Source organism: Melampsora larici-populina (genome assembly GCF_000204055.1).
Source record: "Melampsora larici-populina 98AG31 unplaced genomic scaffold MELLAscaffold_35, whole genome shotgun sequence".
Classification (NCBI taxonomy): domain Eukaryota; kingdom Fungi; phylum Basidiomycota; class Pucciniomycetes; order Pucciniales; family Melampsoraceae; genus Melampsora; species Melampsora laricis-populina.
Window position 1 is genome coordinate 758,895 of NW_006768799.1, and position 23,477 is coordinate 782,371.

The 23,477-nt window shown below is 37.2% G+C and overlaps 6 protein-coding genes across 6 annotated transcripts; 3 read left to right on the forward strand and 3 right to left on the reverse strand.

Moving 5' to 3' along the window:
* Positions 1–1,710, forward strand: MELLADRAFT_109288 (uncharacterized protein; the record flags this gene model as incomplete). Its single annotated transcript, XM_007413178.1, has 7 exons — positions 1–109; positions 216–269; positions 337–731; positions 879–936; positions 1,002–1,206; positions 1,291–1,406; positions 1,493–1,710. The coding sequence occupies 7 exons, from the start codon at positions 1–3 to the stop codon at positions 1,708–1,710; spliced, it is 1,155 nt and encodes a 384-aa protein (XP_007413240.1).
* A 1,670-nt stretch (positions 1,711–3,380) lies between these two features.
* Positions 3,381–5,392, forward strand: MELLADRAFT_65591 (uncharacterized protein; the record flags this gene model as incomplete). The annotated part of the gene is made up of 2 exons (XM_007413179.1): positions 3,381–5,139; positions 5,223–5,392. The coding sequence occupies 2 exons, from the start codon at positions 3,381–3,383 to the stop codon at positions 5,390–5,392; spliced, it is 1,929 nt and encodes a 642-aa protein (XP_007413241.1).
* Positions 5,393–10,819: 5,427 nt separating this feature from the next.
* MELLADRAFT_65592 (uncharacterized protein) lies at positions 10,820–11,428 on the reverse strand (the record flags this gene model as incomplete). Its single annotated transcript, XM_007413227.1, has 1 exon — positions 10,820–11,428. The coding sequence occupies one exon, from the start codon at positions 11,426–11,428 to the stop codon at positions 10,820–10,822; it is 609 nt and encodes a 202-aa protein (XP_007413289.1).
* Positions 11,429–15,732: 4,304 nt separating this feature from the next.
* On the forward strand, positions 15,733–19,983 carry MELLADRAFT_90177 (uncharacterized protein; the record flags this gene model as incomplete). Its single annotated transcript, XM_007413180.1, has 13 exons — positions 15,733–15,811; positions 15,891–15,998; positions 16,078–16,227; positions 16,295–16,506; positions 16,606–18,269; positions 18,357–18,718; positions 18,813–18,933; positions 19,024–19,089; positions 19,166–19,185; positions 19,284–19,438; positions 19,555–19,714; positions 19,800–19,860; positions 19,938–19,983. The coding sequence occupies 13 exons, from the start codon at positions 15,733–15,735 to the stop codon at positions 19,981–19,983; spliced, it is 3,204 nt and encodes a 1,067-aa protein (XP_007413242.1).
* An 886-nt stretch (positions 19,984–20,869) lies between these two features.
* MELLADRAFT_109292 (uncharacterized protein) lies at positions 20,870–22,604 on the reverse strand (the record flags this gene model as incomplete). Its single annotated transcript, XM_007413226.1, has 5 exons — positions 20,870–21,382; positions 21,464–22,074; positions 22,177–22,209; positions 22,298–22,327; positions 22,409–22,604. 5 exons carry the CDS (start codon positions 22,602–22,604, stop codon positions 20,870–20,872), a joined length of 1,383 nt encoding a protein of 460 aa, XP_007413288.1.
* A 193-nt stretch (positions 22,605–22,797) lies between these two features.
* MELLADRAFT_90179 (uncharacterized protein) lies at positions 22,798–23,373 on the reverse strand (the record flags this gene model as incomplete). Its single annotated transcript, XM_007413225.1, has 3 exons — positions 22,798–22,883; positions 22,952–23,121; positions 23,330–23,373. The coding sequence occupies 3 exons, from the start codon at positions 23,371–23,373 to the stop codon at positions 22,798–22,800; spliced, it is 300 nt and encodes a 99-aa protein (XP_007413287.1).
* Positions 23,374–23,477: the final 104 nt, after the last annotated feature.

A 23,477-nucleotide genomic window follows, 5' to 3' on the forward strand; every position in this document is an offset into this window, starting at 1 on the left:
ATGTTGGTAATACTTCACTTACAGCTATCCACCCTTGGATATCCAGGTTTGATAGCAAAATTAGATGATGTGCAACAAATGGTAAAAGCACCACTGACAGTAGAAGAAGGTCAGTTTTTCAATTGACGCTCCATTGGGGAGTATGATCCAATCTATCCCAGCCTTCACAGAAGCGCTGATATTTGCTTATAAACAACTTTGTGATACATAAAAAGCAATAGCATCTCACCCAGACTTGTCAAACCAACTGGTTCAACATGCTCATAAGGGTGTGCACTTTTGAAAATCTTTGAGAGAGAGGATATCATTTGACAACCCACCATTGATCCATCATAGCTTTTGACAACAAACCTCAATATGGCATACTTGCAAACATCATCAAGAGTGGTCTCATTGATATCCTATCATCAAATCCAGAATCTTGGAGCAAGGAGTTGATCAAATATACTCACACAGTACTTACAACACCGCCAATCCAACCTACAGTTCATCCTGTTCACAAAACAATTCAAAAACTTTTTATGTTAGAATGTCTGAATCTTTTATCAACTTTGAAGGATCTCTCAATTGAATCATCACAAATGATTTTGAGCTTCTTGGTAAACTTGTATCAATTGAACAATATGAGTACTCACTCACTCACATCTGCTCATTCCTTAAGGCTTGGAATGGATAAAACTATTGAATTATATAAGATGAAGATTTTGACTCATCTTTCTCTACTCAAATCAGTAAAGTAAGAAAATATTTGAATCCTTTGATCAACTTTGACCTTACCAATCTAAGCTATAAGTAGAACTAATATTCCTGGTCATATAGAGACATTGTAAACTTTTCAAAGATGCAAAAGAATTTAGGTGATCATGGGATCTCTCTAGTTAGTGATTGCCCTCCAAGCTATCATAGAGAACTCTTTGAATTCTGGATATCAAGTACGTAGGTCAACCATTTGGTCAAGAGGAATATCAAAACCTGAACTGATAGCTGTACAATTCAAAAAGATTTCAGTCTTTATGTCAGGGTGAAGGGTGGATTTCAGGATGTGTTAGAATCACAAGTCATTCTCACAAGGATGATAAAGACATCTCATCTCTTCCCTCTCAAGGATACACAAGGTGGTAATATCTTTATGTCTTGGGCTGATAAGGAATCAAGGTCATATACCAATAGAATTGTGACATACATTCAATCTTTGGAAAATGAGGTGTAAGTATCTTTAATCAATACATCTTTGATTACCCAACAATTTTCTTATATTATGATTCTAATACTTAAATTTTGGAAAAACAGAAAGGTTGAAGAATTTCTTACAATTCAAAAACATCTTGGACTCAATGGTATCACAATCTTTGGTGATAGTTGGAATTTTCAAGAAAAGAAAAAGATTCTTGAGTTTTGGTTCAATTGTGAGGTTCTTTTCAAAGCCTTATTTGATTTAAAAAAACAAAATCCATCTGTTAAGCTGATATAAAGTTCCATCAAACATATTTAGGTCTAGAATTCTTTTTAAAAATTAACAAAGAATTCACTTCAGATGAATCAAAAATCAAATTAGAACACTTGATCTGTAAAGACTTGAAAAGGAGTATTATTGCTGTAGAAGAATTTTTGATAGATCGAGAATCTCAACTTTTGAATTCTTCTGGTGAAGATCCTTTAATTTCTCAATTCTTGACATTTTATAAAAAGAACTTGAGCCTAATATTGTAGAAAATCATGCAAAATAATTCTATGTTCAAACTCACTCTTGAATATTTTGATTTTTACTTGTTGTCCTGAAAAGTTATCCACATACATGAATCGCTTAATGTATGTTACAATTTTTGTTTACAAATCAATCTAAGCAAAAAAATGAGTGAATCAACACACCCCCTTTTCAACCTCTGATGTGCATGAGGTATATTTGATCTAGTAAGATACTTTCTATGGGCTCAGAGGCATCATGACAAATATCCATGCCAAGGTCAAGCTTGTACCACAATGTACCACTATCTTGACCATATTTGGAGTGGTACAACCTACCATTATCTATAATAGTAATATTCCCTACATTGATATATGTGCACCGTTGGTATGATAATGCACATACTACCCAATAAGCTTGACTCAGTTTAGCTCATGTGATCCAAGATAAAGGTGGCCAGTAAGGACCAAGGAAACATATCTCTGAGTCATATCTCATAGTATTGATCGTGAAGGTCCATCATGTAAGTAATTCTGGGAAAGAGATACTATGAAGCATCTTTTTTTCAATTAAGAATGCTTTGGCTACCTTGATTGGGGATTTTGAGAATGGTGATAGGTAAATCAAACTCAAGATAATCTTAGACTTGACTATTGATTTAATTTCTTGATTTTGCTCATTCTACTTTAACCTCAATCTGATAGTCTCTCCTTACATTTGGTGTTCTCTTCAGACCAATATTTCCCTTGAAAAGATGAGACACAGTCATAGAACTCCTTAGACACTTCTGGGATACAAAGTTGTAATCCAGGTGTGTGACTGGGCTTGTGGCCAGAATCCCGGAATCCCTTTTTTGGCCGCAGTTTGGGCGGGGCACGGGGCCGGATTTGTATCCCGTAAATAGGGCCTTGTCTTGGCAGTGGTCTATTGGCAAAAGAAAGAGACTTATAAGTATTCCATTTTTCATGTTCACCTTGAAGGGAAGTATGTATGATGTGTGACTCTGAAACCTTCGTGCCATCATAAACTCAACAAACTCACTCTCAGCTACAATATTGGAGCCTGATCACGAGGCATTGAGAAACATAATGATGGCTGATGTCTAAATTTTAGTGTGGGTCCAGCAGGATTTCCAGTGAGTTTTTTCTTTAAATATTTCTTTTGGTGGCTCCAAACTCTATATAAATTCGATTCCAGCTCTGAGACATCTTAGGCCATGCCTCATGAATCCAAAATTGGAACTGTGTTGATGATCTATGCGTGAGTATGACCAAGCTGATGTTGTTTACCGTGTCTTGGTGATGTTTTGATCAATACAAGGGATAACACTTCTGTTATGAAACTTCAAGGGTTTGTTTCTGATTGATATGTTGGAATGGTTTTGTTTTATGAGATGTAGGGGAAAGATGAGATTGTTGATCAGATGGTTTGAATTTGAATGATGAATTGCCTGATTGGTTAAAGTTAAAATATGATTTTTGAATTTGAACCCCTTCGGTTGACCCTCTTGACCATCTCACCCTGCCTCACCTCTTCTCGCTCTGACTTTACTCACAACAATCGACTCATCAAAACTCATTCTCATCAACACTTACTTCACGACTACAAACTAATTCACAACTTCAAATAACAAACGATTCTTAACATTTGCAACACTTTATCATCCTTACCGACCCAACCAGAATTCAAAATCACCATGGATCAACAAACCTTTATACTCTTAAACAATTCACAATCTCAACCCATCTTAGAATTCATCACGAAAGACATACCAGAACCAAATCAACCAGTTCAATTTAACTTGGCTGTTGGAATTACCATTGGATTAATAGCTTCATTTATCCAATCCTTAGGCTTAACAATCCAACGTAAATCTCATTTACAAAACGATCAATTACCATTCCATTTAAGAAAACCTGATTATGCAAGACCGATTTGGTTAATGGGATTTATCATTTACTTTTCGTTTAATATCTTGGGTTCGATTTTTCAAATCGGTACTCTACCTTTAATCATCTTGGGTCCATTAGGTGCAATTAGTCTTTTATGGAATGCGATCCTAGCTAAAGTTTTATTAGGTGATTTGTTTTCTTATCATCTTATCTTTGGTACTTTATTAATCGGTGCAGGTGCAATTTTGATTGGAATCTTTGGAGTCTTACCTGGTGATATGAATCATACGTTAGATGAATTAATCATTCTATATTCTCGTACTCCATTCTTGATTGAAATGTCAATCTTGGTATTTTTATTTTCAATGATTTGTATTTTTGCTCATACAGCTGAGTTTAGATTAAATGGTCATTTACGGATTTTGGGATCAATGGAACTTGTTCAAACTCATCATCAAGAAGAACCTATTAAAAATTCATGTTTAAAGACTTCTCAAACTCAACATCGTTCGATTCATGGAATGTTATTACCTGATCGAAGTAGTGATCCATTTCGATTACGTCCTCGTCGTTCGCGTTCTTCAAGTGATCCAGTTCCAATCAATCGATTACCAACACCTCAATCTACTCTTAATCCAGTCGTTACTGCAAACGATGCCTTTTCCAATAGCCCTCTCTCGATTTCGCCAGTCCAAGAAAGCCATGAATCGGATGATGTCTTCAGTAATGCATACGATCCAAACAAGACTCAAGCACCAGTAACAGACAAATCACAATCCAAAGACCTTAACGAATCACTCCCTCCACCCCATCTGATAGCTCGTACAAAACTATTCATTGGTCTAGCTTACGGTTCAACCTCTGGAACATTATCAGGAATCTGTCTCTTGTTCGCCAAAACAGGTGTCGAATTACTCATCCTAACTCTCACAGGTTATGAAAACCAATTCAAGAAATTCCAAACCTGGCTCATCTTACTCATCTTGTTAATCTCAGCAATCCTACAACTTTGGTATCTTAACAAAGCACTTAAATTAGTTAATCCAACTTTGATTTGTCCTTTAGCTTTTTGTTTTTATAATCTTTCTAGTATAATCACAAGTTTAGTTTATTATGATCAATTCAAGTTACTAAGTGATTTACAAGTAGGATTGATAGTTTTAGGTACCATAATTTTACTGGCTGGGGTCTGGATAGTAAGTCTAGGAACTTCAAGTACCACAACCTCATCCAGTTCATCCATCATAGCTTCATCATCTTCAAGTTTCAATGAAGATCCCGAAACAGGTGGTATCCAAACCTCAAATCCAATAGACGAAGCTACACCTCTCTTGAACAGTACTGAAACCTTTTCACCTACTTCTCCTACTTTTATGGACACTAGTTTTGATAATAGTGAAGAAGGTAGAAGTGCAGCGGTGATCGAATTGAATAGACAAATGAGTTTACCTTCTCATAGAAGACATCATCAAACGGTTGATAAACTTATTCATAGGTTTTTAAATGAAGGTGAAATTCATAGAGTTAGAGGCTTTAGTATTGGATTAGGAGCGGCTTCTCCTGGTACGTTTATTTCATTTTTTTTTTGACTTTTTTGGATTCTTGTTCTTGAATCTGATCAAAGTTTTGTTCTTCTTTTTTTCTAGGGTTTTCAATTCAACCTAGTCCTAGAAGACCTAAACAAACCTTACGAAGACATTCATGTGAAGGATCAACAGCTGATATGATCATTAGATCTTCTTCACCTCATTCAACTCTTAGACCACATGATTTACCTCAATCTGAAACGATCACAACATGTACAGCTCTTATGTAAAACTTACCCGAAAAAAAACCTACCAAAAAAAAGAAATAATTAAATAAATTGAAATAGATGATGGTTTAGTTGGAGAGTATTTTATAGACATCAATTTATATCAACTTCAATATGTTTCTCTTTTTTTTTCTGATGATGATGTTGTTGTTGTTGTTGTAAGATTCCTCTCACTGTTTTTTTGTCTTTGTTTTTTTTTTCTTTTATATATGCTTAATACCTACTTTTATATAAACCTTTTCTCTCAACACCAATATACATATGTTATATTAAATCATTCTTTTTTTTATCTACATTAAATCATTCTTTTATTTATTTATTTATTTTTCATTACAAGACATTTTTTTTCCTTCTTCTTTTTTGGTAGAATTATTTATGATGATTTATTTTGAAATCGATTTTTCTTTTGGTTTTGAAGTATTGTGGGTTTGATTGTTTGTATCATTTGATTTGTGTAAAGAAATTCAATTAATTGAATTAATTTGAATCTTTTTCTTCTTCTTCAGTTTTTTTTTCAAAAATTTTACTTGGTTTTTGAGAGTTGTAAGAGTTTGTTTTTCATTTTGTATTCAAAAGAAAAAGAAAAATCAAAGGATTTGAAGGAGGTGGATATTTTTGTTTAGGATCTTAGGGAATTGACAAAAAAAAATTGAGGGTAAAGAATTCTCATTTCTTTGATTTGGATAACTTACATGATTTTCTGACAGTGCCCACACAGAGTGATAGTCAATGGGGTTCAGGCAAAGTGCAGGTCCAAAAACGCACAGTTTCAATTCAGTCAATTTGGACATCTAGTCAAGTCACATGGTATCATCCATGAATATGTTTGGTCTTCATAACAAGTTGTATGTAAGGGTGCAAATCACCAAATGCACAGAGCAAATGGCCAAGTTCATGACATTATTTTGCTCGGTGACAGAAGGCTTCAACAGGATTTTCACCTCCGCAGGCCGGTTGATCAACTTTGTTGGCTAAGCCCTTGATACTCTTTCATTGATATCATTTGTAGATACATACTCAATTTGTTCATAAGATGGAAGTCTCTGTGTTGAGATAAGATTTTATCTGACATATTATGTTTGTTGCAAATGTTGTAGAGATTTGACTGAGTCTACATTGACTTGTTTTCTATCTCAGAGTCCAGACACTGTTATTTATTTAACACTGTAAGTCCAATGCATTATGGAGTCCTGACGTACACAGTCCCTGAGCCCAGGTGATAATCTTCATAAATCAACCCTGAGGTCTTCAACTGTTTATACTTCAACACCCACAGCTTTGAACACCTTGTGATATGCGTGGTTTTCGCCAATAGAATATCTTGCGATCAGATCTCTATATGCTCAGGCGTGTAGCTATTCTTCACTTTGCTTTACACTAGATTTTACATATTCATGTCACGAAAGTAAGCTTGTTTGTTAGATGAGAAGGAGGGCTTCATGCTTCCGCTTTACAAGTTCTTGAGAACTTACCTTCCCCAAGGCCATGAATCTGATGATCAATCCAAACAACTGATCGCACTTGTGGTTCTCCTGGTATACTTGTTGAAAATTACAATGGGAATCAGTACTTGCTTTAGGTTGAGAAGAGGACTTGATGGACATGGAGCCATGCAATTTCATTGACCAGGGTAAATACCCTATGCATATCTCTCAAGTGGGTGAGGAAACAAGAAGAGATCACCAGTTTGTAATTTGAACTGATAGGCCTGCTGACAGCTGTATGCATTGAACGTTTGAATTGGTTTTGCCTTCTTAAATTGGATCACATTCTTGTGGTAAATTGTGATTCCGAATCCCCTAACTTAACTAAGCCCCCTCCTAGTGCCCGGGGGAAAAAAACGCAACAAACCCCGGAGGCACAGAGGGGACTTACATGCAATGTCCGTTTTCTTGGTGACGAGGTAAATTCACTTTTGGTGGTAAAAAAAGGTCCACCAATAATTTTTTTTTGTCTAATTATGAAATTTCTTGTATCTCCAATATGCTGTGTGCCGGCTTCTTGCGCATCTTTCCCTCCGCTCACATTTCTCCTTCTTTGTGAAATGAAAAACTTTTCATTGGGCTCCAAATGAGCTCTTTTCGAAATTGGGTTTTCTGAATTGCTGCGAGGTTACACTTGTTGTTTGTGTATGTAATCTCAAAACCGAATTTGGAATCCATCAAAAGTTGTGAGCCTTCACAATTCAAGATTGTCTGGCCCGGTCTAGACATTTCCAGCCAGCTCTTAGGACCTTCTCTTGAACCATGTCATCAAAGTACAAGTAGATTAGAGCCCGGTGATTGACAGGTAGACCAGCAAGGCTGGCTGAGCAATGACTTGGGCTACCTAGGCAGGAAGTTATTAATATTTGTTCTATCACTATATATCTTGTGTCTCCCTTTCTCGTGGCCTTTTGGCTCTTGCCCATTCATCTTTGATCTTCAATTCTTCTCAAGCACCTGCTTCCTTGATCCAATTTTTGATTACTCATTCAAATCCTCACAATCAAAACATGTCCTCTACCAACATACCAACCAGTATCCTGCCAGCGGGCAAAGAACCCCAAGAAGCCCAACACGGGGCAGAAGCACAAGAAGACCAAAACAACCCAGCAAAATCCAAAAATCGTACAGTTGACATATGTGATTATATCCAAAAGATGGGGTCAGATCCGAAAAAATTCATACAAAACTTACTCGATTCTACCAAACCTGAGATTATCAAGAAGCGTCAATTTTGGGGCACATCAAGAGGCTGGTCCTCAACCGAGAAGATCCTGCTCAGCATCAAGCGGCGAATCTTGGATGGGTCTGATCAGACTGATATAGAAAGATGGAATAATTTCATCCTGAGAGAGGTCAGCCATTTTCTTCAAGCAGAACAAAAATCTAATAATTGTGTCAAGACATTGATAATGACAAGCTCATCATTTTTATAGGCAAAGTTCATTGTCAATCAAGAAGAGCTACCACGAGGAACCGGTCCACAAGGTGCTTTCTACAGTGCTAATAAAATAGATGAATCTTTCTTGGCACCTCAAGCTGAAGAGAACCGTGCAAACCTCATTCGCGAGAGCATGCCTTTCCTTCATGCATTGATATACTCAAAAATTGAAGATTCTAACATAGCTCGTGAGAAAATTTGATTGAACAAAGCATCCAAAGAAACCAGCAAAGGGGCTGAAGTCAAACCAACTGCCACTTCAGGTCATCAGGCCGACTTTCCTGAACATCTTGAGGGAGTCTCGCATTCGGTTCCAATGGACAACACAAATTTAGACTCTCATCGACTCAGACAAGTAAGCAAGATCATCTCCTGAACACTTGATGATCCATTCTGACTATTCCAACCCTCAAACGTAGATTCCCATTGCAGTGTTATCCATGATAGCTTTTGCTTGTAACAGACGATTCAATGGTTTGCAATTACAGAACTCCCTGTTGTTTGTTGCATGTGGAGTCTCCGATTGTGTGAATGACTATCTTCACTTCCTTGGATTGACCTCGTCAAGACAGACAGCTCTGTCAGCTATGGATACTCTTGGACTTGCCGCTGAAAAGTCTATCAAACACATGTGTTCGCTCCCTTACACCATCCGACCTTTCTTAGTACTCGACAACATCAACATACAAGCTCGTGTGCACGATCCTCGCATCGAAGCAACCACAAAGATGTTTCATGGCTCATATGGATATCTACACGTCCTTCCAGATCATCTAGTCAAAGATATGGACCCAGCGGAAGCCAGTGTTGATAATCTTCTAAAATATGTTTGCCAAAGCCAAGCGCAGCCCTTCAAAATATCTTCTTTGCTTCCCAATGAAGAAGCAAGCATCCATTGGACTTGTGTGCTCAAATCCCAGCTCTCCAAAGCCTTCCTTAATTACGTCCTCAAAAAAGACTCGCCGGGCTATCTTTGTTCTAAAAGGGAATTACTTACATCACCTCCTCCCATTGAACCAATCGAATTGTACACACCAAATATCTACATGCTGAAGATGATGAGTGCTTCTGACAACTCGGCTTCAGGAGTTGCCGAGATGCTTACCCAGTGTAACAAGCAGACCGGTCACGATTCATCCATATTCAGTGAATCCCTGCAAGTTATAGAGGGCGACATGGGCACCTGCCTCAATTTTGAATCGCTCATACGTCAACGTTTCCCAGCAGGCCACCAGGACGAGGCCTTACAGAACGTTCTCAACCTTCCCGGCCTATCGCATACATTATGGAACATTGCAAGTAAGGTTTTAAGTCACCACTGGGGTGAACCAAGGGACAGCTCAAACACTGGGTTACATAGGACTGCCGCTGCGCTTGGAATGAAAACTGACAAGCAACCATCACAGCAAGATTTCAACTCGCTGATGCAAGTTATTCATAAAGGTCACACAGCAACAATGGTGTTCTTGTTGAAGTATGTCCAAGATCTCTGTATGTATATCTCACATAAGATCTGACCTTTGCCTTTAATGTTCAGGCAAACCATCGAAGCGTTGCCAACTGGCTCTACGTTGGAAACACCCGGCGTAGCTCAATCTATCATTGACCAATGCTATGATAAGTACTTCACTCGTCAGTCTTTGGAAGATGCTTCAAAAACCGGGGACTGGACAATGTATAACATGCGTCTCAGACTTCGCGACTTTGCTTCCATTGTTGAAGGTGACAAAGCAATGAGATCGGGTGACATTGGCCGAGTGCTGTTGATGTGGAAGCGGTGGGCTGTAATGGCCCAGGGAACGTCTGGTCTCTCACATTACGCAATTCATCTTCCTCGCTTCATCATGATACTCGAAAAAAACTTACCCAGCGCTTTGTCCAAAGCCATAAAACATTCGCTCCTCATTCCCACAGGTGGCCGAGATGGTCACTGGGTAGCAAAAGACTTCTATCTTGAGATTCAAAATTATTGGCTCAAGTACTTCTTTAACAACTCAGTACGCATCCCAATATATAGATAGATATGCCTTCCTTCACTAACTGACAGATTTTCTTGTTCAAAGGGTCAAGGAACCAAGATCGAGCGTCTAATGGAAAGGTTTTTGATCATTATACCTTTGGTTAGTCCAGTATCTATTTTCATGGACTTCGTAAAGCACTCGAATTGATATGGTGTGACATTCAGCTACGTAAACAAATCCAACAGTTAAAACAACGGTCAGGCCTCAAAGACATCCAGCAATCAAATCCACACATCATTACAGCGGCCTCATTGCAATCGTTCTTGAACATGGCTCAGGTTCACATGTGTGATGTAGAGAATTCAAATCACACAAGAGACACCAATGATAACGATGAAGTGGACAATATCGAAGCACTTGGAATTGCCAAACTCAAAAGCATTTTGAAGGACGAGTCAAGGAAAAAAATACCCTCTCGATTCATTTGGGGATCTATGAAAGAAAGGAACACAGATGCGGATGAATGTGTTGAATCAGACAAAGATCAGCATAATGAAGATGAATAGATCGACCATGCGAGACTGACCGTGCTTTCAAGGTCCTGTTGTCGCTGTTTCATCTTTATTTCCTTATCTCGCTGTTTCTCAAGTTCCTTTTCATGTTGTATACGCTTGCGTTCGGCAATCACTGCCTTCTTTTCTTCTTGTGCTACTTGTTTGAGTTGCTTTTGCTCTCTGTGCTCCTCTTCAATAAGTTCCATATCGAGAATCTCTTGTTCATATCGTATGATTTCTTCCTCCAGCTCTTCTTTATGCTTGAGATACACCGGAGATTTCATCCACATGTCTATACATTTGTGGACCATTTCAAACTGAGCCGGGAGTGTCTCACCTCCTAGAATCTCACGTAAAAAGACCCCATTGTGGATAGCTTCGTAGTTCTTAACAATTTGCCATGCATCTTCACGATCAAACAGGGATTCAGGTGTCATATGAGATCCAGTGGGATAAGTTTTTCGAAAAAGAAACTGGAAGTTTCCCATAAGCATCACAGTGAGGTCGATCTTGGGAACACTGAGACGTATTGGGTCGTCTTCCTTGCATACCAGCGGGATGTCGGCCGAGAACTTACGCTTAGAGGTCTTTTTTTGCATTTTGAACCAACTCTCATCTTCGGTGTGTGTAGGTGAAGTGTTCATGAGAGTATCAAAGTCTTTGGTATGTGTAGACCGAAGCAAGCGTATAATCCTAGCGCATCCTTGAGGATCGCATGTGGAACATCTACAAGGAGCCATCTCTTCAGATCGCTCGCGTTCCAGCTCGCCGAGATATTCTGGATCCAAAAGCGAGACTGGTATGTAGCCTTTCCTTTTACCTCAGTATGAAGCGAGGAAGAATATCAGAAATCAAGTATCATCAATCGGTATCAAATCATTGTTCACTCACAAGCTATCAACTGAATAAGCTACTCAAAGACAACACGATGTGACTCGAAGAGCGTGCATTCGATCTTCATCTACCATTTTGGGTCCCACTTTGAACTCTTCTGCTGAGTTCTTTCCTGGGGTCATAGTCGGCTGAACAAATTGAATAACTAGGCCATTACGACACCCACGCCCAGCTTGTCCGCCCATTTGATTCGATTCAGCTGGGTCCATTGCGCCCATGATAATCACAACCCTGACTCGGGTCCAATTTTGACCCATACCGAGTGCTGAAGTACATGACAAGATTGGAAACTTCCCTTCGCCGTAATCGTCCACACGCGTAAGTTTGTCTTTATCACCTGTTACTGAGTGATAACGTCGGATAAATGTACTATTGCCATTACAAGCCCCATTGAGCACTCCACGAGCTTTACACACAACATCAATCACGGTTCCAGTAGCGTTTTGAGTGCCAGAATAAATTAACATGGGTGGAGTGTCTTCATCAGATACAACGGATGCTGGAGAAAATAGACATTCAAGATCCTCGGCCGTATTTAATGGTCGAGTGAGATACATCCGAATGAAACGGATCTCGGGTCGAGTGAGTTCGCCCTGGATCACGGTCATATTTTTCGGCAAGATATTCAGGCTGGACTGTATTTGCTCAATTGCACACGGTCGACAAGTTGCAGACATAAGGAGAACAGGGACCCCGTCGGTCGCCATGAGCTGCTGGCCGGGTTCCCATAAGATGAGCGAAATAGGCCAACGTCTTTGGGTGTAACACTACAGAAAATGTAATCTTTACCGGGCGGAAAAGAAAACTACTGACATAGAAAAATCCTGAGGCAACAGGAAAAGAGCTAAAAATCTGAAAAAATATGCACCTTTTTCCTAGACGTTGGGGCGTCATGATGAGTATTTTTTTGTATTTTACGCACAGATATTGGTTAATGTACTAACAATAAAGGCTGAAAATCATCAAAAACCTGCCTGTAACAATAGCTGAAATTTGGGTCATGATTATGAAAACAATATTTTGTGGTCTAAAAACTTCAATAACTTTGGCAATTCTGCTCCAAATAACTTGATTGTTGGTTCATTCAAAAGCTAAACCATTCTCCTTTACACTTCATAAAGGCAGCAAGGTGTTATCTTGTCATGTAAACACTCTACATTTGTTCAAACAATTCTACATGAATAGCTCTGTAGGATCTTTTGCAGACCAGCTACAGATGTGATATCACAATAATAAATGTATAGGAAAGGCCCACCTTGTTTATGAACTTGAAATTGAGTGATTTGATCCAGAACTTCAAAAGTTATTGATGTTTGAAGATTTCAAAATCCTGTCTTCAAAATCATGGGCCAAATTTCAGGTATTGTTACAGGTGGGTTTTTGATGATTTTCAGCCTTTATTGTTAGTACATTAGCCAATATTTTTGTGTAAAATACAAAAAAATACTCATTATGACGCCCCAACGTCTAGGAACAAGGTGCACATTTTTCCAGATTTTTAGCTCTTTTCCTGTTGCCTCAGGATTTTTCTATGTCAGTAGTTTTCTTTTCCGCCCGGTAAAGATTAACTTTTTTGTAGTGTAAGATGCTTTGAAAAGTGTTTTGATTTACCGCTGGCCTGAAGTCCCCAGAGATAAATGCAATGCGCTTCGTCAACCACTTTTAAGATAAGATGACACTGAAAATCTTTGCTGTGATATAGTGTTTGAAAAGCCTCGCTATTCAGGAAAATCTCTGGACTCTGTTAGAAAAATGTGTAAGTCAATTTGTGACCAATTGTACTGTTAGATGCAATGATGACTAACCAAGTAGATGAATGAATATGCATGTTCTTTCAATTTTGCTAGCTCTGCTGGACCAAACGTGGTCTTAGTGAGATTGATTGACTTGATCCCAATTCGACTCTTCTCCAAGACCTGGCATTATCAGACCCGAGTCAGATCAGGTCAGATATTATTTTATTCAACAATATCAAAACCAAAGTATATACTGACCTGATTGTTGCCAAGAGTATCCAGAGGATTCAAAACCAAAACCACTGGTTTCTTGACCTTGGGAAACATGTGGAAAAATAACTCAGGAACTCGGCTCTTTCCGGAGCCCGTTCCAGCCAAAAGAAAAGTGTGGTCCCCGTTTATCAGGCTGACCGTAGTGTTGATCTGAACCTTTGTTCCTTCTTGATTAGGGTACTTATCTCCAAAGCGGGTAGAGACTGCTTGTTGCTGCTCCACAGTGCTGGATTGCAGCAGCTTCTTAGTAAGCATTGGTGTTTCAATCTTCAAAGCTGGGGTTGATAGACTGATGTCAAGAATGTCGGTGAGCTTGTCATTCTTTTCTACAGTACTGCGAGTTCGAATTTTTGGTTGGGACATGTTTGCACAGAACAACAAGAGATGTTTGAAGGTTTTTGGGAAGGAAAATGGGCAGATGGGATGAAGGAGAACTTCAACAAGTCAAGATTCAAAAAATGGCATCGAAAAATTTGATATACCCCTGGACCCTTTTGTGGACCCTTTTGTGATTTTCACGTTTCAAATCTGGATATGTTACATAGCGTGTACTATCAGCCGCAGTCGCGACTCTGGATTTCGAAAAGAGCTCATTTGGAGCCCAATGAAAAGTTTTTCATTTCACAAAGAAGGAGAAATGTGAGCGGAGGGAAAGATGCGCAAGAAGCCGGCACACAGCATATTGGAGATACAAGAAATTTCATAATTAGACAAAAAAAAATTATTGGTGGACCTTTTTTTACCACCAAAAGTGAATTTACCTCGTCACCAAGAAAACGGACATTGCATGTAAGTCCCCTCCGTGCCTCCGGGGTTTGTTGCGTTTTTTTCCCCCGGGCACTAGGAGGGGGCTTAGTTAAGTTAGCCGAATCCCATGGAATGGAGAAACAAATATCAAGACGGAATGATGAATTTCAAAACGAAAGAAAAATGTATGAATGTACACCAGGGTTCATATTGTCCGAAATAAAAATGGCCGGAGGGAACCAAAGGCAAATAGTACAGATGAAAACGGCAAGGGTTTTTTTCGGAAGGTTTTACGGAATTTAAGACATCAAGAATTTGAAGAAAGGAATTGATGAATTGATCATTTCTGCTTTAAAAGCCGGCCGGCCGAATCCAAGAAGAAGAAGAAAATCGAGTTTGAGTGGCGCTAAAGCTACTAAAAGAAAGTCTATTGAGTCTACATAATCCTACATACGTTCATGAATGTTCTCGACTGATTTTGTAAAGTCACTGCATATCTCGCTGTGCTTCTTGTCCCTTTGATGATGATGATGCATAGACCGTATCTGATCTTGATTTACACAGCTCGGTATCCGGACCCGTTTAAAGGGGAAATGGAGATCTGAAAGGAGTCGATCAGAGACAAGAACATCAGAATCCATGAGCTAAACAGTTTTCTTGAAGAATTCGAAAAATATGGCAATGGAATGAATCTACATGGTGTGTTTGAATTGAGATAGAATCCTTGAATGGATATCTATAAATCTTCGAATTCATGAGTTTGTAGTAAGTAATCAATTCGGGAAAGAACTCATTCGGTCTTCGGCGCTGTTAAGTTCTTCCGAGTCGATCAGGATCTGAGTTCTTCCAACCTGTTTTATTTTATTTTATTTTGATTGATTTGATTTGTTTTGAGCTCATAAAACTGAGTCTGTACCCAAATATGGTCTAGCCATAAAGTCCGGATTGCCGAAAGTGCATGAATCAGAGAAATAGGTTGATGAAGACTCAAGAGGATACCAAGTTCATTCAGATGGATTCACAGCCTTGAATGAGTTATCAGATATTATTATCAGCTAGTGAGCATTAGATTAACTTTTATCCTAAATGTCATTGTCAACTTAGAATTCTTCAGCTTCATCTCATCGTCAATCTGATCATCAAGCTTTCTTTGGTCTCAGATTTATTAGACTTGCTTCTTCTCTTGAACGAACTGATTCAGATCGATACGAGACACTTGAAGTATCTTGACCGTTTCCTGATCAGAGACCTGCATGTTCATCATGAATCCTCAATTGATACAAACTATCAAATCTATCTTGTGGTCACGAAATGCATTGGCGGGTTTCAAGGGTTAGATGCATTCATTCATCTTTTGACTTTCTTCATGACCAAATGCTCAACTAACTCATCTCTATTCTTGATTCTGCAGGTCTTCTCGTATATATCATCTTCTTTGTCATCTTCTTTTTGGGTCCATTCGAGCGCTTGTTCAGTTTACCGGCTGCTGGTACTAGCGCTCTCTTGTTTTGTATTGCTGGTCAGTCTGCTTCAACTTCCTTAACAAATTTCAATGACGTGCTGATCATCTCTGATTCTATCCACACTTTTTCCAACAGGCTTCCCTGGAAAATCGGTTGGAGCATGTATCACTTTGGTTATTTCGGCTCTGCTGGGCGTTGGTCTGGGTGCATTCAATTTTTATCTGCTCGCAAAGGCAGCCCCTTCACCTGTCGGACAAGGTTTCCTGTTCTTCATAATGGTTTATCGTCAGTCTTCAACTTGATCTTGGGAAACTATCATAATTGACTGATTTTACAACACTCTCCGTCACAGTCTTAGGACTCCTGAAAGCCTCAGATCCAAAGTGGTTCGCATTCTCATTGCTTTGTATTTTGATGTCTTGGAATGGGATCACAACTACTGTCAACGCTCCTGGTCGACAATTCTCTTCTGATTCACTTATAAGTTATCTCACTGCATATCTATGGGGTGGTGCAATCATTCTCTTTGTCAATATCTTTGTCTTTCCTCATACGGCGGAAAAGGTCAGTCATCTAGTTCTGCTTGCCTACTACCTAAGTATAGAGGCATATATTGAAGCAAAAACTCGCATTTGTTCCATCACATTTTGTCTTTTCACGCAGGAGCTGCGAATAGCGTTGGCTGCCTCTTTGGATCACTGTCGTGTATTTTTTTGTTTACTCTCCAAAACTTATCGACTAGAGATCAATGAAGAAGAAACTCGTGTGCGAGACGAGCTTGCTCAGTCTATCAGAGCAGACTTCAATATACTTCAAGGTATAATGACAGAAACTAGAATTGAGATAGTTTGGTCAAAGTGGTCAATGTCGGATTATAATCTCATGGTTCACAAGACCCGTACAATCCAACAAATCTTGACTACAGTTCATACAAACCTTCAATCACTAGATGGGTTAAATACCAAGGAGTTTAAAAGAGATTTTTTATTAGGAGCAGATAAATCATTAGATGAACTTCAAAAAACGATGCATCAATCATTACAGGAAATTCAAAAAGAGTTAGGAGTCGGTGATCAATGTGAATCTTTTAATCAAAAAGAAGCTCAAGATATGAGAGAAGTAGATTTAGAGAATTCTTCACCTTCTGATACAAGACCTCAACGAAATCGTTCTTCAAGCCAGAGTACTTCGATCATGGAAGTCGAAGCTAGACTACGCTCGGTTCAAAATAACCTTGCAAATGAATTAAACATGTCATCCCGAAACTCATACTCGATCGAGACTCTCGCCTCTGCAGACTCGATCCGTAATTCTAACCCAGAACATGATATACCAATGTCTCATAAATCATACACAGATTCCACTCCCGGTTTCCCATCTACTGAATTAAAGAAGGAGCAAATACCCAGTTCACTACAAGGGAAGTTATTAAAGGCTTCTTCTATGTTTGAAGAATTCCAATATCGTAAAATAGGTGTCTTTTTAGGATCTGGAAGGTTATATGATTCTAGCGAAACAATGCTACTGAAACCTTCATCTTCTGTACTGTCTATGTCCGGTCCAAAAAGCTCGACAGACATTCAAGAAGCTGAACTAGAGCATGAAACCAACAAAACCTCATCTCACCCCATCTCATTTGTCCGTAAAACCAATCCTCATGATCCGAATTCACATTTATCTACACCAGCACTGGGCTCTCGTCCAACTTCGAATCAAACCTTTCTAACTGAAATTGAAGAGACTGAAATCCATCAAACCTTTCTACGTGCATTCTCTTATTCGTTCAGTATACATAATTTGATAAAAGAGGTCACCGAATTACTTGAACATGTTACTGAGAACCTTCCGAATGGTTCAAAACGAAAATCATCTCTTCACTTTCATTTTTTGGAAAATCTAAATCCAAAGGTTCAAAAACGTAAACCTACAAACCCAAATGACGATAACGAAACAGGATCAAATGTAAATCCATCCTCAACAGAAGAATCTGAAGACGAGAAAGGCAATTTATCAATGCGTGAAGCATTAGACGCTCTAGAAGGTCGAGAACACATTCCATCCAAGAGGGGTGTGCTTGGATGGTTAATCCGACTTGAAGATTACATTCGTTCACCTGATAGTATATGCGCCTTCAAAGGAGCCTGTGGGGCTTCTGTACTCGGGATTCTATTTTGGGTAGACAAGACACGTCGATTTTCAACAGACTTTACTTTATCAAGTGGATTACTCACCATTATGGTCGCTATCACTCCCACCTTAGGACAGAGTTGGATGAGTTTTATGTTCCAGATCTGTGGTCAAGGTCTAGGTTTGGTGTATACAATGATGTGAGTATGTTTGATACTTTTTATCTTTTACAAAGAAAGCAAAATTGACACTTTTGAAAACTTGATCAGTGCTTTGTTGGTCTTTAGAGATGTAGGAGGTTATAAATACAATCCATACGGATTAGTAGTAGCCTTATCATTATTTGCAGCTCCACTCTGTTACATGCTCTATAGCGATCCTAAATTATTTATCTTATGTCTTTTAGCTTTAAATTCAGCTGGTGTGCTAGCTTATTCAGAATTTTTGAATCGTAATCATACATTTGATTCACCGGCACATAGAATGGGTAAGATCTTAACAGCCTTGGCTGTGGCTTTGGCTATCGTCACTAGTTTACAACTTTTGATTTTAAGAAATCCAGCTAAAAGATCTTTACGTAAAGCTATGGCTCAAGTTATGAAAGCTAATACTGCTTATACAATTATTCTTCAAGCTTATGTTAAAGCAAGTAAGTTGATCATCATCTTTTAAAGTCATGTGGTTCTAATTGTTAAAAGATTTGATTTCTGATCTGGGGAAAATTTTGTTGGTTTTTTATTTAGCTGTCTCGACTGATCCTTATCGACGTCCTTCACATAAAGCACTTCGAAGAGTTTACCATGAATTGATCAAACGTGAAACTCAAATTCAAAGTCAGATTTTGAATTTGATCCCACTCATCAAGTGAGCTTTGAAGTTATTGTGCTTTTTTTTGGACCCGAATGTGACTCTTATTTCGGAATGCTCTTCATAATATCTACGTGCTAAAAATAGGTTTTCAAGTGTTGAACCATCATTTGTTAAACCTTTTAATGGAAAACAATATTCAAGACTTGTGAAGTTAGTCTTTTTTCGTTTGAATCATCATGAACCTTTCAAGCATTTATTAACCTCTCGTGAAACCCTACTTTCCCAGAGCCAATCAACGAATCCTAGGTAAATTTCTCAACCATTTCAAATTAATTAAATGAAAGATGAAGAATGATTTATTAAAATTTGATGGAATTCGTATTTTTTGTTTTGTTTTACTTTAGATCGGAATAGGGATGCAAGAATGGCAATAGGAGATCAACCGATTTCAGAAATCATTATAAAAGAATTCGTCAACAAATTACATTCTCATCGAAAAAGAGCGATTCCAGAACTTAGAGTCTCATTTTATCTTTGTACTTCTACTTTACAATCTAAAGTAAATCCACCCCCCAAAAAAAAATCACTTTTTTCATTTTCTGTGATTATGATTTCTTTGAACTGATTCACACTTTTTTTTTTTGGAAATCTGTTGATTTTTTTTTCTTTCTTTAGTTTCCTTTACCTAAAAATTTACCAAAAGGAAAAGATCATTCAATTGAATTCTTTCATGATGGACTTTTATTATCGATTAGATTGATTCAAAAATTCTCGAAATCTAAAACAAGATCAGATGAATCGAAGATTTTAACCAATCGTGAATTAACAAGATATTGTATGTGTTTCAGTTTTTTTAAATCGTTCAAAATTCATACTTTGGATCAAATTGATGATAAAATCTCTTGCTTTTTTTTGTAAAGGGTCTTATTTATTGAGTATGATTAGTATTTTTGAACAATTAGAAGAAATCGAAAATGCAACGTAAGTTTAACCAAGTTCATGTTTTTCTAAAGAAATTAAAATTCAATACCTTTTGTTTTGGTTTATTTTTCTTTTAGTCAAATCTTGTTTGGAAATATGGAAGATGATCCATTAGATTTTTAAACAATCATTCACACACTCAGAATGCCTTGGAATCTTGAGGGGAAAAAAATCAAAACCAGTTGAAAGGTTTTTTTTTGAAAGATTTCCAAGTATAATGTAATATTCATGAAGTTAAAAGTAAAATCAATATATAATTGTTTTTGATAATTTTCATCTTTTTTTATGATTTGATTTGATTGATGTGATAAAATTTAAATAAGAAAAAAAAGTAATGAACAAGAAAAACTCAGACTTTGATTGTATAACAAGTTTTCTTTTTGTAACTTCTTTTGGGTTAGATGTTTGATTTTTGAAATGATCAATAATGATTCTAACTCATAACGCTCATGTCATTTTTAACTATGAAAGATTTGAGAGTTGATTTGCTCAGTCCGAATTTGGTAGGAATTCGAGGTGTTGAAGATCTTGAAAGAAAAACAAACTCAGATGTTGGTGAGAGCGGATGATACTGCATATATATGATCAACCACTGCCAGCATATGTAATGCAGAAGAGTAGGTAACTCCAGAGCATGATGATCAGAAGTACGTATAGTGAGTTGAAAGCCTTTATGGAATTCTACTAATTGCAATTCTCAGACTCTGTCTAATATGAGTCCAAAAACTTGGGCATTCTCAACTCTCTAAATCACTCGAGTCTCAGTGGCGCTTATGTTTGAAGTGGAATTCTCTTTTGCTTCAATCAGTATAACACATTCATTTGGTACAAAAAAATGGAAATGCAATAAAACATTAAAAGTACAAAGTTTTCAGAAAAGATATAATACATATGTAATCGAAACCAAAAAAGAAGAAGAAAAATGAGATGATATATAAAAATCCTAATCCTTTTTTTTTATTTCTTTGAAACTTTTAAAATTAGACTACAAACACATTTACATTTACAATTAAATTTCAACTTCAAACTTAACCCCATCTTCAATTTCTTGATCTTCTTTTGTTGGTTGTTGATCGTGATGTTCATCTACTTCAGTTAAATCAACAAAATCATCTAAGATTTCAATTAATCCCATTGATTTAAACGCTTTGTCTAACATCTCATTTTCAATTTCTTCTGTTTCTTCTTGATCTTGAGATTCTTCTACTTCATCTTCATCTTCTTTTGAAAAGATCTCATCCGATTCTTCCTCTTCTGATTCATCTTCATTTTCTTCAATCATTTCATCTGCTATTTCCATCATCTCGTCGGTCATTTCCATCATTTCATCCGTCATTTCCATCAATTCTTCACGCATCTCTGTCACTGCTTCTTCAATTGCTTCGAGAATTTCATTAGATCCAGAAGGTCTGCTTGCAATTGAAGAGGGTGCTGCGCTACGGTAATGGTGATGATGGTGATGAGTAATATAATTGTTGTTGATGATTTGTGTGATGACAGGTTCATCTAATTCTTCCCATAACTCCACAAGGTTTTCCAAGTCTTCTTCATTTTCATCTTCCTCCTCTTCGTCATCTTCATCTTCATCTCCATCAAAACTAACTTCAATCTCATATTCTTCTTGATCATCTTCGAGATCTTGATCAGTTTCAACTTCTTCAATCTGAGTAATTTCAGGTCCTAAGTTAGGTTGATCACAATACAAATTTTGACCTTCAGGATGAAAACATCTAGAACGAGTTTCAGCTTGAGGTGTGTTTTTGAAATCATTCTTAAAGTGTTCCATATCTAACCAACCAATCGCACCACGATCACCGAACCCACCAAAATAAAATACTTTTTCAACTTTAAACCTAACCCATTTAGATACATGTGGAGCATCATCATCATTCCCATCCCAAAGTGTTGAATCAGGATGAAATCGTTCATATAACTCTTTAGCTTCTTTAAGATCTTCAATCGGTTCAAGTTTACCAAACAAAGAGATCCGTCTCCAATTAGCTGACCATAAAGAAGATTGACGTTGGATTGAAGCTAATTCGTCTTTAATTGAAAGTGTTGCTGAATGGTTTGGTACGTCTGTTTCGATGTTATGGTAGATGTTGGAGATGGGAAGTGAGAGTAGGAGTAAGTCTCCGTTGGGGTAGGGTGCAAAGTATTCTTGGAGACCGATTGGTAGGCCTTGGAGTGATTCATCTGGATGATCTTTTGGAACTGGATTGGAAGGAACGAAAAGGAAAAGAATGTTAAAAGCTTTTTTCAGGGAGGTTTGGGTTGGAAAGAAGATTGAGCGAGGTTTGTAGAGCTTTAACTTACAAGTACTTATTAAAGTTCCAACACCTTTTGATCCTGGATTTTGGAAAGAAGTAGGATTGAAAAAATTAATTAATTAAAGGGGTTCAAGAACTTTAGAGATCCGATTGATGAAATACTCAACTATATTGAATTAACTCTCTTGCATGAATAGCTAATTGATCAATCAAACAAAAAAGTTATAAAACCAATTAGTTTGAAAAGAAAATAAAAGACTCATCGAAATTAAACATACCAGCTTGTTTTAAATTCTCTTGATTGTTTTCTTCATCATCATCATGTAGATTAGATGATAAACTAGAAGATGGTTCTTTAAAATGTAACTGTGTTGGAGTTGATTGTTTTATAAATTCACTTGGTAAAGTTAAAGAAACAACAGATTGTAAGATAAGAGAAGTTGAGAATAAGATAGTTGATGAATGAAATAACATGATGATGGTCTGAATTGGTTTGAGGAGAATTTGAATTGAGTTTGTGTTGCGGAGTTTTGAGAAAGTGAATTGTTGGAGATAGGAGTTCGGAATGATGATCAGCAAGTAATTAATTGCACAGCTTTGGTTGAAGTGATTCGAAGATCAAACTTACATTTTATTTAAACTTAATCAAATAAATCTGACTGTTTTCTTATTTAATCACCGAAGTATTAATCAATCGAAAATATATATCACAAACAAAAAGATTAAATAAAAACGAAGATGATTTAAAGGTTCCTATAAAAAATGAAAAACGTTGAGTAAATCGAATTTAACTGTAAGAAATGCATGAAATCGAAACTTACTCAAAGTGTTTTTTATAAAAAAGAAAGGACGTTGTAAATGTTCCAATGCCAGTTGGAGAAAAAGATAAAAGTTGATAATAAGAATGGTTTTAGTACAGTTGTACAATAGTTTTAACTTGAAAAAAGAAATTCTATAATAATAATAAAAAAGAAAAGTAAAGTAAAGTTGTCTCTAAACCAGTAGATTAAAGAAATGTTAAGTAAAAATAGTAATAAAGACTTATCGAAAAATCACAGTAGAGATATATAATGTACTATATATATATATATGGTGTAGTTGGGATTGAAGTTTTTAATTTTGAAAAATAACAAAATTAATTATGAAAGCTGTAGGTCTTTTTCGATCATGATGAAGAGTGTATTTAAGGTAGTTTTGACTGGTACGGGTAGAAATCAAAGCTATGAGAATAGATCTGGTTCATATTGATTGTGTAATAGCTTGGTAGTCGTAGTGGTAGTAGTTGAAGTTCTTGGCTTTTCCATCAACGTGAGTAAAAAGTGGAATGTTTTTGTAAAAAGCTTGGAT